The sequence below is a fragment of the Lepisma saccharinum genome, chromosome 11 (assembly GCF_977018435.1).
Source record: "Lepisma saccharinum chromosome 11, izLepSacc3.1, whole genome shotgun sequence".
Taxonomy (NCBI): domain Eukaryota; kingdom Metazoa; phylum Arthropoda; class Insecta; order Zygentoma; family Lepismatidae; genus Lepisma; species Lepisma saccharinum.
The window spans coordinates 48,414,871-48,433,658 of NC_139239.1; the positions used below are offsets into that span (position 1 = coordinate 48,414,871).

General features: G+C 37.0%; 1 protein-coding gene across 1 annotated transcript in view; it reads left to right on the plus strand.

The window, feature by feature from the left end:
• LOC145995232 (RNA exonuclease 4-like) overlaps window positions 1-15,810 on the plus strand; it is a 28,050-nt gene extending 12,240 nt beyond the window's left edge. The window contains exons 2-7 of the mRNA XM_083131798.1: window positions 2,062-2,295; window positions 3,556-3,638; window positions 4,765-4,952; window positions 11,094-11,229; window positions 14,835-14,923; window positions 15,660-15,810. Of these exons, the coding sequence (XP_082987924.1) occupies window positions 2,101-2,295; window positions 3,556-3,638; window positions 4,765-4,952; window positions 11,094-11,229; window positions 14,835-14,923; window positions 15,660-15,751 (783 nt within the window). The 5' untranslated portion in view covers window positions 2,062-2,100 and the 3' untranslated portion in view covers window positions 15,752-15,810. The remainder of the gene's footprint in view (window positions 1-2,061; window positions 2,296-3,555; window positions 3,639-4,764; window positions 4,953-11,093; window positions 11,230-14,834; window positions 14,924-15,659) is intronic.
• The last annotated feature ends 2,978 nt before the right edge of the window (window positions 15,811-18,788 follow it).

Consider the following 18,788-nt stretch of genomic DNA (forward strand, 5'->3'; position numbering starts at 1 on the left):
AAGAGAAACTCGTACCTGAAAGAAGTTTGAAGGTATTTATTATAGAGGAACTGCAAGGTCATCATCATCGCTCTCGTTTCTGTTTTCTGGCATGTTTCCCAGGAGATTTGAATAGGGGTTCGCCGATTTCTGCGATAGATACTTTACCCTGTTTTATAATGCGCAACACAGTATGCAAACATACACCACACGCTTTAGCCGTAAGTTCTCCACTCTGAGAAAACACTGTTTCAGCACGCACGGCTTGCGAACGCCAATTCCTTGAATTAAGAATAAGCTTTAAAACTAAGATTTCTGTCTTGTGAACGTAATGCGAGTATTTACCGTTGGTGCCTGTACTACTGGTACGTACTAAGTTTCGAGAGTGACATTAATAATTTGATTTGATTTATTTTACTTTGCTTTTCTGTCACTTTTGGCTAATTGCGAAGATGGGAATGAGTGATGATATAATGAAAGTTCATAAACATCCATGTCCAGGCCAGGATTCGAACCCGGGACTCCTGGCATCGTAGAGCGATATGCTAACCACTCCATAATGGCGCCGGCGCAATATTATTAAATATCACTCACGCAAGACACACACTATTGCACAACTATCGAGCATAAGGGCTGTATTGCACATCGCGCTACGACGCCAGGGGTCCCGGGTTCGAATCCAGACTTGGGCATGGATATTTGTGATTGTCCATTCATCAATTTCATCATATCATCACTCATCCCCATCTTCGTAAATTAGCCAAAAGTGGGAGCAGAAAAAGCGAAGTAAAATAAATCAATCAATAAGGACTGTATTGAATCCTCTCACAACTGTTCTTCATGCCGTATGAGTAAAATTATCTACACCGCCATTTTTATGAAAACGCTGAACTCAAAACTGGCTCCAACTCGCAATGTTTGTGAACACACAAGACAATGAAAGGTCATTGTGCATATTCAGCCGAATTTGACACCCAAGACACAACTCATCGGGGTCAACACGGTGGCAACGAAAAAACAACAGAAGGAACACGGAAGGAAAACGAAAGGGTCATTGTGTGGTGTGTGTAGAGACGTGTTGTTTCCCGTGTTTCTTCGAGAAATGATAACTCCGGCTGTAGGCGACGGAAATTCATGAGACTTGGACAGTTAGGTTCAAAATATCTTTTCCCATCTTATGATGAACCTTAAAGTGGCGAGTTTTCTGAAAACTTCTTGCACGCAAGACAAATACAGAACACTGCGTTTAACTCGCGCGCTGCAGTTTCCTAACTGTACAACGTTGCACTCCTGCCATTCGCTGGTCACCACACACACCCTCTCCGTGGCTCCGCCCGATATCGCTTCTAAAACCGTGCGTCGTTTAAGTTACATAGTGTGTTGTTAGGCCAACAGCCTACTTAGGAATAGTTGGCAATACTACTTTCTTACCATTTCATGATACATTTTAATTATTATTTTTTAATGTAAAGTATGGAAGAATTTTCAAATGTAGTTAGCATGGTTGTAGATTGATTTAATGTGGAGGTTCCTTGAAAAGGGATTTCTTAAGGTAATCACTCTTTTCTTTTTCTTCTTCTAATTGTGTCAATGGAATGTCAACATTGTACTTTCTGTGAAGGCCCTAGCAGTTCAATCCAAGATAAACGAACTTAAATTCTCTACAACAAATAGCTGTATGATTTTTTAAGAATATTTCGGTGAATTTGAAAAGCCCACATGTTTAAAATTTGTATCAACTAAAACAGTAAAACACACTTGTGATAACTATCCAATACTTGCATTGCCTTCAAGTATGTTATATCTTCATATGTATGTAAATGAACAAACAAACAAAAGAAGACAGGATTGAAATACCATCTGTAGTTTTGGAGAAATGACATGTTAATTGCTGTCACGTGATGCTGGTCCATATATGGACCAGCCATCTGAACACGTTTACAGGCAGTGGTCCATGTATGCATCAGCCATTTGCTAAAGAATAAAGATAATCATTGAATGATCAAAAGTTGCTATGTATAGCACTATTTTTTTAAATAGTAGTCTATTTTAGTTCTTAATATTATTATTTTTCAATTGCAGGACTGCTGATTAATTTGTAGGTACAAATAGCATTGGACTATGGCATCAAAACGGAGGTACAAATCAACACATTCAGTTCCTAAGAGAGATGGCCGCCAGGAAAAAAAATATATAGCTATGAAAGACCAACAAGATGCGAAGAAGACGGTAGAACCAGAACAACTTAGTGGCTTGTTATGTAATACTACATACAAAGTAAATAATCCTTCCACAAACTGGCAAAAATTTCTGCAGGTAAATTAATTTATATATACACAGGTAGAGAGAGAGAGAGAGAATTTCATGATTTATTAGGGTTTTTATCGGATAAACTTTTGTTAATTCTATGATTACTATCTTTAAATTGCACTGCTTACCCTACATGATGTTGTAGGGTAAGCAGTGCAATTTAAAGATAGCAGTATTGTCTGACTTTGCATACATTTTGTTTTTTAAATGCATAATTTATCCATTTTTGTTACAAGGATATTGTGTTTAAAATTTGTCAGCACCTAGGGAAGACACTAAAAGGATGCACTTTTGGCTCCATACCCAAATAAATATCTTGGAGAATTTATATTTATATTTACCCCTATTGTGTACAAATTACATATAACGTAAATATATGTTCCTAGTATTTGAGTGCTTATGAAAACATATATGTGTTACTTTGTCGTTCACCGATTATTTTGCTGCAAGCATTTGACATTTCAAGTTATACCTTGCTCATTTTTTTTTTTAACTTACTGTAAGTAAAATGGTACGTTGGCTGTGGTATTTCCATTCCTGTGCTCAAGCACTGAAAGGGTTAATCCAATCATCATTCATTCTCATTCGTCATAACCGAAAGAGCCAGAAAAACTATCTAAAATAGGAGTGTGATGGGGGAGATGCAAATAATATTTATAGAGTAAATTCCAGATACAACACAAATGACCATTTTACACTGAAGTTGTCAACAATGAAAGGAACAAAAATGAGTCAAAGGTGGCATGAGTTGATATTTGTTCTGATAGATGACCGAAATGCACACTCTTGAGAAAAATATATCAACACTTGATTGAGAGGTTATGAAATTGGGTGGAACGTGTATAGAAGAGGGATGTATTTTCAGTCTAGTCTGTTTTGTACAACAGACGTTTGTATTACGTGTTGTGCGCAATTGACTCTCAAAATTGGAATGCCTGAAGGTTGCAGTAAGTTTTGCCATTGACAATTTTGTGTAGATGATTGGAATCATTCAGCAAGTGATGCTGATAGGATATCTGTAAATATAGAAAACACAAGAGATGAGCTATTGAAAAATTGCATCATGAAGGAACCCTGCTAGGAAGATGGAATTGATTCTAGAGATCTGAGTGGGTTCATCTTTGTTATATTTTTATAATCAGAGATTGGGAAACATCTGTAGGCAATAATTTAGTAAGCGCTATTGGAATATAAACAACTTACTTACTTGCTTGCCTATGTTTATTGTCCATACTAGGAAACATTGAACCTGGATTATTTTTTTAGTTACAGAAAAAATCAGGATCTAGTGATGGTAGTAACAATAATAGTGAACAAGTAACATCTGCTAGTGAAGGACAGGATGAAAGGTTGGTATTTTAATTTTTTCTGACTTTTTTAGCATTTTATACGTGGCCCAGAAAAGAACTTATAGAAAATATGTATGGGGCAGATTAATAGATGCTCGATCAGCATTTTCTCTATAGGCATATTGACTTATCAGTAAAATTAACAATAATTTATTGATCTGATATATATTTATGAAAGTAGCTTGTAATCTAGTGCAAAATTATGCCATTTTGTCATTATCTTTATGAATGTAAACTTATAATTCATGTCATGATTTTGTGAAATTAATGTTTAAATACACATTTCTTTTTCAAAGTGAAAACTTATTTGCATGCACATAGTTTTTAATACTATTTTAAGAAGTATTTTCAATTGTGTTTCAGATCAGTAGAATATTAGTCATCGGTATTGGTTAATTATGCATCAGTACGTTTTTGATATTGGCAAAATTTTCACATTGGTCCACCCCAAATATAAGAATATTTTTATTATTTTACTGTCCTTTGCAGTAATTTTTAATTGTTACCTATTGCAGTTTATGCATTATTATAACTAAGTGATCGAAAAGAAAGCAGTTGCTTTAATAATACCTCAGATGCTGGAAAACACTTGGTGAGGGCTCAAGTATCATTTTGACATCTGTTGAGATGAGAAAGGTTCCCACATTGAATTTAACATTCATAAAATCTTGGTGAGTTACTTTGTATAATAATAGAAACTATATTTCAATAATCCTTATAGCTGCTGAGATATGTGTGTATTTTTTTATATCTTTAGCCTGAACACCCTGCCCTGCCAACAAATATGTTGTGTATTATGATGTAACATTTCATATTTGTATTTCTATTTTTGTTATTTTATGTTTCATTTCTGCAACTTTTGGCTAGTTAGGACAATGAGGATAAGTGATGATTTGATGAAAATGATGATGGGATACTCGCGAGGAACACCCATGTCCATGCTGGGGATCTGAACCTAGAAACTGCAGTGGCAAGGTCAAAAGTTGACCACTTTACGTGCTCAGTCACTGAACCAACATGACATTCGGTAGAGCTAAAAATAATTTCTTTTGGTGTAGCACAATGAATTATTTATTAAATAGTTCTTCTGAATTCAATCACATGTTTCTATCTTGGCTTGTTTCAGGTTAACAAATATTATTGGAATGGATTGTGAAATGGTTGGCATAGAAGGAGGCGATAGCATGCTAGGAAGGGTGTCCCTTGTCAACAAGTCTGGCACCTGTATATATGACAAGTTTGTCCGCCCCAGAGAAAAGGTAGTTGATTACAGAACTTTCGTGAGTGGAATTAGACCTCATAATTTAAAAAGTGGTAAGTATAATAGTTTCTTTTTTTTAATGTAAATTAGCAAATACACCGTAGAGATACTATTTGGTAGCAAAATGTTGTCATTTAAATTCATAGCACATATAAAGCTACATTTCAATTTTTGTGTGAAATAGTAATAATCCCATTGCACGTGTAAAAACACATATTTTGACCATCTCTCTTATTTGTGACTCACTGATATTATTCTGGGCCGGCCCAGATGGTGCAGTGGTAGCATCATCACCTTGTAATCAAGGGGTTCTGGGTTAAATACACAGTGGAGGCACATAGTGGTTCGGCGTCTACTTTAAACTGTAGGTCCAGTCCCGATTAGCCTTATTGTGCACAAAGTGGACTTAAAGAACCAAACTAAAAACCAGGGGTCCTGGGTTCGAATCCTTGCCTGGGCATTGATGTTTGTGAGTGTTCATTCATCAATTTCATCATACCATCACTCATCTCCACCTTCGCAAATTAGCCAAAAGTGGCACAAAAACGAAGTAAAATAAAATAAATCAATCACTCATATCATTCTGGATTCTAAGATGATCTGAGGTCCGAAATAAGCAACTGTTTGTTAGTCACCGAAATCAATAGGCTTCTTCATTTTTGATATCCTTATTAGAACGTAGTCTTTGTGCTCTCAGGAAAAAAATTAAGAATATATTATCCATTGTTATACGTGTATATTCTGAATTGGCATGGATGTATTTTTCCCTGCTAATTTTTTTCCTATGGAAAATATAATTTCTTTCCTTGGTCTGCAAATTAAGACAACTGACACAACAATTCAAATATCAGTCCATAGGAAAAAAATTAGCAGGGAAAAATACATCCATGCCAATTCAGTACATTCACGTATAACAATGGATAATATATTTTTAATTTTTTCCAGAGAGCACAAAAACTATGTTCTAATAATAAGGTTATCAAAAATGAAGAAGAAAGGCTTTTTAATATAGCAAAAGAAAATGGCTTTCACAGTAACAGAATAAACCAAATCAAAAAACAAGTTGCAAGAAAACTAAAGGAAAAGAGAAATACAGACAAAGATGAAAAATCTGTTGAAAAGAAATTTGTGTGCATTCCATTCCACAAGGGATTCTCACATAAAATTACCAACATTTTTAGATTTAATTTCAAAATTGATTTTAGATCACCAATGTAAGTTTGGAATGTACATTTAATGAATTCAAAATGAGAAACTCTCTACCAGATGTGTAAACCACAGGAATATATAATATAAATTGTTCATGTTCAAATGATTATGTATGACAAACAGCAAGGAAAATGGCAATAAGATGGCACGAACACAATTTGGACATTATAAATCTAAACCCAAGAACAGGTTTGTCAGCTTACATCATCGAAGAGAAGCATTTGATTAAAAAGAGAATGGTTTTAAAAAGATTGACGGGAAACATAGAGTTGAATGTCTGGGAAGCTTTGTTCATTGCAGAAGAACACTGGAATAAATTAAATAATGAAAATGGTAATATAGATCCCATGTGGAGTTTTCTTTTTTCACAAATGGAGTAAGCCACCATCTTTAAAATTTAATGTAACAGAAAACATCAAGAGGCTTTGTGAAAACAATGATGACTTTGAATTACCTGATAATATTTGGGATTCATAATTTTAAATAAAAAATAATGTGATCAAAATTTTTTTTATCTGAAATAAAAATAAAACAGACTGCTTCTTTTCACAATTACGTTGCTATATTACAACAATGTAACATTGACAAAATCCATTATATAAGGGATTCTTTTTGTTTAAAAAATTGCTAACCATTGTTATAACTGTATCTTTAGTCAAAATGAAAATAATGTCTGATGAAGGGAGTGTGTGTTCTCCTGAAACGTCCCAACGAAAAACTGTTTTCTTATGCTTGTAATAACCGTAAACTACAGGAAAATAATTCTACAATGCAAGCAATGCGTACATACAAAAAAACTATTATTATTATTATTATTACTATTATTATTTTTTCATGAGTAACACAGAATTATTGTAGAATTGGAGACTATGCAAGAATTGAAAATCTCAGTATTTTGTTGATGCAAGATTAAATAATTTAATCATTTTTAAATAATTATGATGTTTGTATAAATTGAAGAACTATATCACAGAAAAAAAGGGTTAAAATTGACATTTCCACTCAATTTTTTTTACAACATTTTTAAAAACTACTCCCTGGAAAAACGACCCGTGCAAGTTCTCGTGTTTCTCTGCATCCAGTTTAAGGCAGAAACGAAACTTCCAAAGTTGCGAGGCTAGCGTTGCGCTGAAAACACGTCGTCGCCGTGTTACTACGTCACTCCTTAGGGAGAGCTCGTTTGTCGTCTGCTTCGAGCGTCCAGTTCCGGATGGGTAGCCCACGGTGAGCGAGCGCGTGCAGCAGTTTTACAAATCTGTACCGATTTAAATAATGGAAGAAGGAGCGATAGGAGAAAGGCAAGCTATGCTTTGTAATGATCATTCTTCTATGAAATATCCATGTTGCTGACGTGTAAAATAAATGAAAGGTTTCAGCTGTGTGTGTGTTCTTAGGCCATGCGAAAAATATTGCTTATAAAATTGGTTGCTGACCAGGCACTCAAAAATATGTTTTAAACTTATATATACCATAACCTATGTAGTGCAAAATAGGAATTTTCACATTCTTCACTTTATTTATAAAGCCTATTTAACTTTCTTTTCCATAAAGCTATTTCAGTTTGTGTTCCATTTCTGTTGCGCAAATTATGATCAAATATTTTTGTGCAGATAAGAGAAAATACACTGAGAAGATTACATTAGTTGCACAGTACATATCTATACTTAGTTTATGTATAATTATTACAAGGAAATAATGTGTATAACTATGGGCGTATTTAAGGGGGATTCAACGGGTCCAACCCCCCTCTTTTTTTGGTTCACTAAAATTACCAGTTTCCTTGTTCTATCCGCTTGTTCATAAAAAATTGCTTCAGACTTATTTCATTCTCTTAAATTAGAGACGTATAGGATGGGAAGGAAATTTCGTAATTCCACACACCAGATGGGACTGCAGACCAATATCTGCAATTTCCTGATAGTTCCGAAATTTCTGCGATAAGAAACTGCATTGAGACTATCAAATCAGTTATTTTTTTCCCCTCGAATCATATCAAAGAAATTTGGTTCTTAAAAACGTAGTGACACAAGATGAACAGAAAAGTATCAATACTTCGTGACTACAAACACACAACTTTGTCGGGTCCAACATCACCACCCCCCATGCTCCACAACAAGCTTCCGGCCAGCAGTGTCCTGGATTTTCACTTACGAAATAAAGCAACCCTAATCATACCAAAAGTTGATCCATCCCTCTCCCCCGTGAACTATATACGTATACGCCCATGTGTATAACAATATCCCATACTGAAATGGTACGATATAATTATTTTGAATTTTGTACTGCGAAAAAAGCCGCCTCATCTCGTTACCCCGAACGCATTAATTGGTTGGTTCACAACTTCACCACTAAGGATCCTATCGAGACGAGACATGGCAGCCTTGGTCTCGTTCTCGTTGAGAGTTGTAAATGTCTGTCTCGTGTTTATTTGTAAATGTCTCATTGACAGTCTCGTCTCAATTTATAAACATCCGTCTCGGTTTGGGAGGGCAATTCTCGTTCTCGTCTCAAGTCTAGAAAAATATAGAATTAACAACGTATGCAGAGGCTTATTATAAATACAAAAATAACCTTTTTTAATATATATATATATATTTTTTTTACTCCTCGTTTCGACGGTACAGCCCTCGAAAACTAAATATTATCCTGCTTATATATGCAAACCAAACTGCAGATTCAGAATTACCAGGAATGAACTGGCGTTGTAATTATTATACACAAAATTCATGATTTATCTGAGGAAGTCGTATGTTCCAGGTTTGACTCTCGACCTGGCCATGACTGTTTCCTTGTGAGTGACATTTCATTGAACTGGAAATTGTTACATGGGAGGAGGATGTTTGATCGATTGGATTGGATTGGATTGATTTGGTGTTTTAAGTCCACTTTATGCACAGTAAGGCTAATTGGGACTGGACCTACAGCTTAAAGTGGGATCCAAACCACTATGTGTCTCCACCGGGTATCGAACCCGGGACCCCTTGATTACAAGGCGAGGACGCAACCACTGCGCCATCGGGGAGGCCTGATGTTTGATCGAGACTTTGGGGACAGCTAGGGGATGCTTCTATTGTTAATGTTAGTGTTACTCACGAGACGAGGCATGTTACGTCTCGTCTCATAAAAGGAGATGGGACAAGTGAATGTTTTCGAAATGAGATGGGACAGAAGAAAAAGTTTGTCTCTTATCATGGCAGGTTGGGTGATACTTAGATTGTGCAGTTGGTGGTAGTGTGTGTATGTGGGGGGGGGGGGGGTGTACTCCTGCACCCCGACTTCGAATACAGCTTGTAGTTATTCATCTTCATTGTAGCGATTAGCCAAAAGTGGGAAGAAATGTGATGTTAGAGATGATACATAATAAATTAACCATGCGTTCTCATCATTGCGGTTAAACAAAGTGAACGGAAAAGCGACGTAAAAGTAGGCTAAATACAAAAATTTGCAATATATATATTAACTGAAGAAAACTGTCATTTACTGCAGGAAATTTAAAAACTCACCGTACCTTTTTATATCGTATCACCTCTTATATTGCAGAAATTGGCATGTAAACCAGTGTGTTGTATAAGTATTATCTTAAAATTTGTGAACATAATATTATGACGAAAATAACTGTAATTCCAGAAAAAATTGATTTTGATTTGATTTAGTTTATTTTACTTCGCGTTTTGTGCCTCTTGGCTAATTAGCGAAGATGGGGATGATTGATGAAATGATGAAATTGATGAATGGACATTCACAGACAACCAAGCCCGACCAGGATTCGAACCCGGGACCCTTGGCGTCTCAGTAATTCCAGAAAAGGCATTCCTATAACATTAAGTTCTTGCCAGTCAGAACTAACCTATGTATTCGCAATGAACAAAGCTGTTCACGTGTTCAGCCATTGACTGTTACAAGGTTTGCTTTGTCACCCTAATGGGAAAACCCTCTACCGAGTGGCTGAATTATAGTAAATACTACTATACTGCTAGGACATAATTCATCTCCAAGAAATGGAGCACAGATGTTTGCACTGGAAGCTGTAAGATACTTGTTTTACACAGTAACAAGTGAATTTTCTGTCGCTTCCACGGCTCATGCTAAGTTGACGGGACGAGCAGAAGCCCCGCCTGCACGCATTTCTAAGTGATGACGTCAGAGGACCTCCTGTCTGTGGAGAGGATGTTTTCAAATCTGTGAAGTAGTAGGTGAATTTCAGCGGTGTTTGAAGGCGTGTTTCTCGAACCGAAACAAATATCGCCGAGATATTTTGCACATCTCATGTTTGTGTCATTATCTGTAAAATGAATGGATTTAAAACGTTTTTCATGTCAAAGTGGAAATGTCCATTTGAACAACGTCAAGGTTCTCACTGACCTAGAAATTCTGGAAAAGTCAAGAAAATCAACTGTAAGTGATTAAGTCATGAAATTTGGAAAATACATCCAGAAATCTGACAAAGTCAGGGAAATTCAAGTGTTTTTATGCATTCCAGGATTTGGAAATGGAAATAAATTCAATTTTTTTACTTGTTTTTACACTTTATTATTATTATTATTTTTTAAGAATAAACTTCATTCTCTTGAATAGCAAGTATAGGTTAAAACTTGAAACTTGGTTAATAGCTTATTGAAATGATCAGGGAATTTATTTGAAAATAGTCTGGGAAATCTGGAAAAGTCAGGAATATATATATATTTTGTCAAAATGAGTTGAAACCGATAATTTTGTCATTTTACGAGTGTTTTCTTTACTGCAAATTTACAACTTTGATATGGATAAAAAAAAAAAAAAATGTGTATCCTTTATGCTTATTCGTATATCTGCACTTCACCTCCTCATTGTTGTTCTGCTCCCCCTCCCCCACAAAAATTCTGAGTAGTAGTTATCTGCATTGGCAAAACTTGCCAGCAATATTGGAATTGTGTCTCCCCCTTGTTTCAGATGTCTTTGTTAGTATTTTAAATGACCGACATGACCACAGTGTTTTTTCTTTGTAGGAGAAGATTTTCAGACTGTACAGAAAGAAGTTGCTGACATAATAAAGGACCGAATACTTGTGGGGCATGCACTGCGCAATGACTTGAAAGTCCTATACCTGAGTCATCCAAGATTTAAAATTAGGGATACTGCAAGGTATTTACAAAAGGTTAAAAAGTAACATAAATATTACTTAGCCAGATTTCACATGCAACACATTGGGTTTTGCACAGGGTGACAGGTAATATAGGGTGATCCATAAAGAACGCCGGATTTGAAGTTGCTATAAATGAAATTTATTTTTGGAATAAAAGCACAAAACACATACCATTCTCTTCAGGAGATATTAAGGTTTAAACATGGAAAACAATATCAGGCATATGACCCCCCCCCCTACTAGCCCTACACGCAATCACTCGGTCCATGAAATTCACCATGAGCCGATCACACATTTCCCCATCAAGTGTGTTGAGGACACGTCGAATTTCTTGCTTAAGTTCCAACAAATTTCGGGGTTTGTTCTGGTAAACTTGTGACTTGGTGTACCCCCACAAGAAAAACTCACATGGTGTCAAGTCACAAGGTCGAGGTGGGAAGGTTTGGTCTCCTCGCAACGAGATTATTCTGTCCGGGAACTTCTCACAAAGCAGATTGATTGTTTCTTGTTGGAACCATACATTTTCGATGTTCATTTGATCCAAACGAGGCCAAAGAAAATAAGTTAGCATTGCACGGTAACGAATTACATTCACTGTCAGAGTTCCTTCTTCGTCTTCAAAAAAGTAAGGACCGACCAAACCCCCACTCCAAATCCCACACCAAACCGTAACTCTCTGAGGGTGCATTCCCTTTTCCTGAATCACTCTTGGGTTCTCAGATCCCCATATTCGGCAATTCTGCTTGTTTACAAACCCGTTTAAATGAAAATGAGCTTCATCGCTGGAAATGATGTGCTTTGCGAAACCCTCGTTCTCTCGTTCCCTTTCAAGGATCCAGTCAACAAATTGCCGTCGTTTTCCATGATCCGCTGGTTTCAGCTCCTGCGTTACCTGCACTTTGTACGCGTGCAAGTGCAGATCTTTCGTCAAGATTCTTTGCATTGTTGTTGGCGCCATATGCACACACAACAGTAACGTTTGCTTCACTCTGCAACTTCGATGGCATCCAGGGCTTTTGATGTCTTCTGTAGATCCAGTTTCTTCAAATTTCTTGATCAACCTACGAACAGTTGATTCGTTCGGTGCATGAAGATGACCAAGTATCGTACGGAGTTTCCGAACAGTCACCGCGAAACTTTCACCATTCTTGTAGTGCGTTTTGACAATCAAAACTCGCTGTTTCTTACTGTACCTTTCCATGGCGTTAGCAACACACACAAACAGTAGAACAACTGAAACCTTCTCAACACAAAACCACAATGATAAGTGATAACAACAATCGCACCAACAATGCTGCCAACCAACCCCAAAAAAAATATGGCATCCTTTTCAAATCCAGCATTCTTTATGGATCACCCTATACTTCACCACAACTGACTGGTTACGTTCCACTGCATACTGCGCATGACAAGTAACAAGAATACTGTACTGTGAAAGGTTACATTTATTTCTTAAGATTTCTTTTTCAAATGATGTTCATACATATGCTAGGTAACATGTTGTCATATTGGTGTTCATGCTTGAGAATGAACCACTTAAGGGACTTTGTCACCACATAAGCCTGAATGTAATTGGTCAGTCTTCAAGTGGTAGGCTGCATGTGGCACTTTGATGTGAAATCTACGTAGAGCTATAGAGGAAACTTGTAGCTTAGTATTTAATTATTTGCCATTGGACTGTTATCAGCATTAGAGCACTAATATATGAATTGGCTAGAAAGTAGAATTTTTTGCCAGCCATGTCAGTGTTGAAAATATAAATGCATATTTAAGAATTACAGAATACAGATTCATTGACAAGAATTATATATCTTGTCAGTACAATCAGTATTAATTACGTCTGATCCAATATATTGGGTTGGTGCGAATGAAATGTCCGGCCCAGGTGCGTCATTGCCAAAGTTCAAAAAAATCAAAACTACAATACCTGGTTAATCAAAATAGCCGCCGTCTGCAGCCACACACTTTTGTCATCGCTCAGCCAACAATTGGATTCCATGGCGAAAGAAGTCTGGAGTCTGCGACGCAAAAAACTCCTGAACGGCATGTTGCACCTCCCGATCATCAGCGAAGTTCTTCCCTGTCAGGAAGTGATCAAGATGCCGGAAGTGATGGTAGTCAGTGCGAGAGAGGTCGGGAGAATATGCTGGATGAGGAAGGGTTTCATATTGCAACTCATGGAGAGCCTGCACCGTCTTTTGCGCGACATGTGGGCGAGCATTGTCGTGCAACATGAGGACACCATGTCTGTGGACCATTGCTGGATGCTTGCGGAGAAGTTTGCGGTGCATTTCAGGAGTTAAGCACTGTAGCGATCTGCATTGATGGTTTCACCGTGCCTGAGAAAGACATGATGGATCACACCCACCATAGACCACCATACCAGCAACAACACCTTCCGTGGGTGGAGAGGTGGTTTCGTAAACCGCCCTGGACGTTGATCATGATCCAACCATTCTCCTGATCGTTTACGATTGTCATAGCAGATCCATTTTTCATCTGAAATGACAATCCGATGCAGGAAACCATCCCGGTTATTCCTTACACTCAAAGAACTGCACACCTCCAGACGGCGAGTCTTGTTGACCGGTGTCAAATCATGTGGTGCCCATGAGTCCAACTTTTTCACTTTACCGATCACACGGAGCCGCCGAACGACAGTGGTATGGTGTATGCCTAACTCGTCTGCAATGGCACGAACACTTTTCCAAGGGTCCGCTTCAACGGCGTTCCTGAGGAGCTCATCCAAACATGATGTTGGTCGATGGCCAAGGGGGTCATTTTGCAATGCTGTGTCACCGGAACGAAATTTGACAAACCAGCGGCGAATGGTGCGTTCATTTACCATTCCTGGCCCAAATGCACTGTTATAGTTTTTGGTGGCTTGCTGATCAGAATGTCCCAGTTTGAATTCGTAAAGACAAATCACTCGCAATTGTGTGTTCTCCATGGTGCACTTTCAGATGACCCTGTTCAGCAACACACTGCCTCCTGACTGTCTGCGTGCTCCAGCCTGTTTGCTGGACATATACAGAGTTTATGACGTTAGGCCTGTGACCTCAGTCAATCCCTGTGTTGTGTTGTTGAGGTAAGTTTCCCACCAGATGCCAAAGCGGACATTTCATTTGCACCAACCCAATAGATTGGTTTGAATTTATTTTTTTGGAAGAAATTAATTTTGTGATTGAATAATAGTCTTGTGTGAAATTATGAACATTTTAAAGTAAAAGTCTCAGATTACTATGATATAGATCTAATGGAAAACTTATGTATTAATGTTTATAAATATTCCGAACAATTTGAAATTCTTACAATTTTCAAGCATTGGTATCAGTGAGAATGGCATTGTATTCATATGTGTTATTTTTCTTGCAGAATAATTCTTAATGTTAAGTTAATTCAAAGTAGCTACTGATGGAGAATAATTAGTCCCCTGTCATAACATTGGATGCTTATACTATTGTGAGAATTTTGTTGTCTTTTTAATTTGATGGATTTTTCAGCAGCAAAAGCAGTAATCATTAGGCTGCATGATAATTCTTAAATCAACACTTGGATATGAACACTCATTAAGTTTTATTAATTATAATTGTTTTACTTTCAGATATAGACCTTTCAAGATGTTAGGCGGTGGAAAAACTCCCAGTTTACGTTTTCTTGCACAGGAAATACTTGGTATAACGATTCAGAAAGGTGAACATAGTTCTGTGAGTATTTTTGTTACATTAAATAGAATTACAGAATAATATTTTCTACAAATACAGATACAAGCATTTTAAACATTAACCTAATGATCAGTATTGTACAGTCATGGACACTTCTGGGTTGTAATGATTCCATTGGAAGTCAGCTGAGTTGTTACAACCCAGAAGTGTCTGTGACTACAACAATGCCCACAATGTTTAAACCATATTATTATTAAGCAACTCATCTTGAGTCTCCAATTTGCTTTAGCCGGACGCTGTGGCCGAGTGGTTAGCACATCGTGCTGCGACGCCAAGGGTCCCGGGTTCGAATCCCGCTCGGGCTTGGTTGTTTGTGAATGTCCATTCATCAATTTCATAATTTCATCACTCATCCCCCATCTTCGCAAATTAGCCAAGAGGCACAAAATGCAAAGTAAAATAAACTAAATCAATCAATCAATCCAATTTGCTTTATTGTTCAGTGTTTAGTAATGTCTTCTTTAAAAAGGGCATAAAAAATTGATGGCAACAAGTGCCAATAACTACCCAAATTTCAGTCTATATCAGAGTTTACAAGTTTAGAACATTTCTAAGTAAGTTAAGTTAAGATAAATTGAGATATTAAGTTCTAAAGAAATAATGGGAAAAAGTATGAGAAACCTGTCCAAGCATGCTCATGCAATTATAAAAATGTTGGTTTTGTAAATCTAATGTGAGGATTTCAAAATCATTTTCATTTTTAGGTGCAAGATGCCCAAGCAGCACTGAAAATTTACCTTATGTACCGGAAGGAGTGGGAGGCCAATCTTCAGAGGAAAGGGAAGAAAGCTCCTAGTACTTTCTTTCAAAGGCAGACGGGGATTAAAGTTCAACACGGAAAAGCATCAAATAAATGACATAATAATTTTTTGTAGTGTTATTTTAGTTTCAAATTCCCTGGTCCATGCTTCCAATTCTATTTTATATTCACAAATACATATATTTTTTTATATACCAGAATAAAGTACTTACTTATCCATGAAACTGTTTTTTCGTGGTTCTATTAATTATTCACTGAGCGGTAATAGAAAGAATCTTGAGAGGATTGTTGTAATGGCCATCAAAATTAATAGAATTACAAAAATGAGGTTCTCAGATAAGTAAGTACTTTATTCAAACATCATCACACATACTAATCTTTTCAGGAAATGATGGGAAAGATTTATTGTGTTAAAACCTTTAAGACTTAAAAGTTAATCACAAAAGGACATCACATTAGGTATATAATTGTTGCTTTACATTCCACCCCTCTATTTTTTTTCTCCATAAAGTATGTGCCAATGGATCTATTTTTTTCGGCCTAGGTAGCTGGATAAGAGCAATGATGAGACCACCTGTTACCCAATAAAAAACTCTTGGCAGGCCTCTTGAGTAATACTTGTATGCATGTACTGACATATGTGGCAGGTATTTTAATTTGATTTAAACCTCTATTGCACTTTTGTTTTCAAAACAAGAAGTAATACACCCACACACTAAAAAGGGTGTGATATCATTCCATGACGTGAAGCAACAAATTTTGGTTCACGTAGACATGCAACTCGGGCATTTGTGCTGTCTGAGGGTAGGTAGATGGGAGAAGAGTGCAGTTGTGGGAATGGCAGTAGCAGTCCATGGACGGTGTTGTGAGTTTGTGGAGGAACATAGGCAAGTGGTACAATGCTGCAACAGTGCAATTTTTCAGAATCAATAGCATGGAGAGCCATAGGAAGGATGGAAGCTGGACAGACAGCAAGAGGTAGCAATAGCTCTTGGAGTTTCTCAAAGTGTCATTCCTTCCTGTGGACTCTGTTTCAAACTAAGGGAAGGTCAAGGCTGTCTGTGAGAATCAATGGAAAGAGACATCTGGTACCTCTTGTTAACAACACATCGGAACACGTAACAGAATGCAATGTGCCCTTCTCACAACAACACAATGTAGGTTGTTGTCTCAAACTGTCCACAATCGCCTTTGTGAAGGTGGCTTCTATGCATGTAAGGCCATGGTCTGTGTTCCATTAACCACACAACATCATGCAATCAATAGAAAGTGGGCTGGGGAACATTGCAATTGGGGGCATGGTGGATGGAGTGGGGTTCTCTTTTCCAATGGATCATGGTACAGTGTCCAGAGAAATGATTGATGAGTCAACAATTTAAAAGCTGTCTGTCTGAGTAATTCATTCTGCTATATTCAAGCTTATTTCAAAATTATTAAAATGTCCATTAAATATGAAAATGTCTGGAAATATGTAGATATGTGTACTTATGGAGTAAAATATGTAAGTAAATGAACTTTTAACATTCACGTTTTAGTCCCATTATGACATGAAACTCCCAACTTTTCATTCATGTAATTTGAAAATGTTGAGGAAAAATCTGTATCACTGAATTTATAATTAATTTACAGTGTCGTAACGAACTCTGAGGTTCGTGGGATCTAACCAGGAACCTTTAACCATTCAGGTGGGTGATGTAACTTGCTAATTATTCATCCTCTTCATTTGAGCACTCGCTTTTCATGGTAAGCCTAATGGTAATGAGCGATCCAGGAAGCTCAGCAATGTCTGACAAGACATTCCTTAAATGTTTCGAGCTATTTCCCGACTGTAAAGGTGACAGCTAAATGTCTGGGGTTCGGAGGTCTTTGTGCTTTACATTTCAACAATTCTACAGATTGTTACGATGGCCCTCTCCGGAGAAGAATTCCTTTGAATTCGTCTGTATGTGTGATCCAATCTTATAGGGGAATCGTTTATTACCAAAGCACAAAACCAAATACCCAGTACATGAGGAAAAAAATAAAATAAAAATAAAACCATCCAATATGAATATCCTATACACTAAGTGATACTAGAATATATGCGTCAACACATGCATTTGTTGACATGTAGAAGTGACGTGACCTTGCTTCAGAAATTTGACATAATACAATTGCTTAATACGTCACTCCAGAACGTGACACCTCTGGCATCACAAAATGCCTTTCTACGAGATGAAGTTGTTGCACTGTTTGAAGGTAAGTAACTAAATATTATGTAATATATTTATGGTGACAAGATTAAAATATGACGAACGAATAACTTTTCATCACAGTAAAGGAGTTGAAGCACTGAGTAAAATCGATGCACTTTATGTGGTGTTATGCACACAAATATATGAATACATCCACTTTGTGTTCAAAACTCATCGCATTTGTTTGTTACAAATCATGTGAGTACGGGAATATGCTGCCCACTAATACAATGATGCGTATGTACGAATACCACGTTTATCGCACATGAGTATCACGGTTATTCTATGATTAGCCTATGCACAGGAAAATGCTTGATTAGCTTAAAATAAACACTAAGTTGCTTATTTACATTTCTCATCCCCCGTGGGTTTGACAAGACATTATTAGCAATTGTTTACTTTCCCGGAAATTTGATAAGTTAGGTTCAACAATTGTGTAACACAGTGACGACAGTACCAAACACATCTTTAAAATATTTAACCAACCTTTATGCAACATCCTAATGTTAATTCTCATTTCAATCGCCGAATAACCTAGTTGAAACTCTACCATTATTTATTTGCACCTTACCGCGTAGCGTATTGCTACGCCTACCTTTCGCTTTCTTTTCTTGATATTTGGTAACAATTGATAATTAACACAACGTGAAGCGCTAACAAGTGACCGGCGCCATATCACACGTACGTAATCAACGCTTAGCGACCTATTTTTGAACTGCATTTCCGTAGAAATGGATGAAAGTCCAACGCAATGCCATTTGCTGTTTAAGAAAACAAGCCATGATGCTTTTCATTTCCAAAAAAAAATGAAAAGGCCCGCATCAATCCACCACGTAATG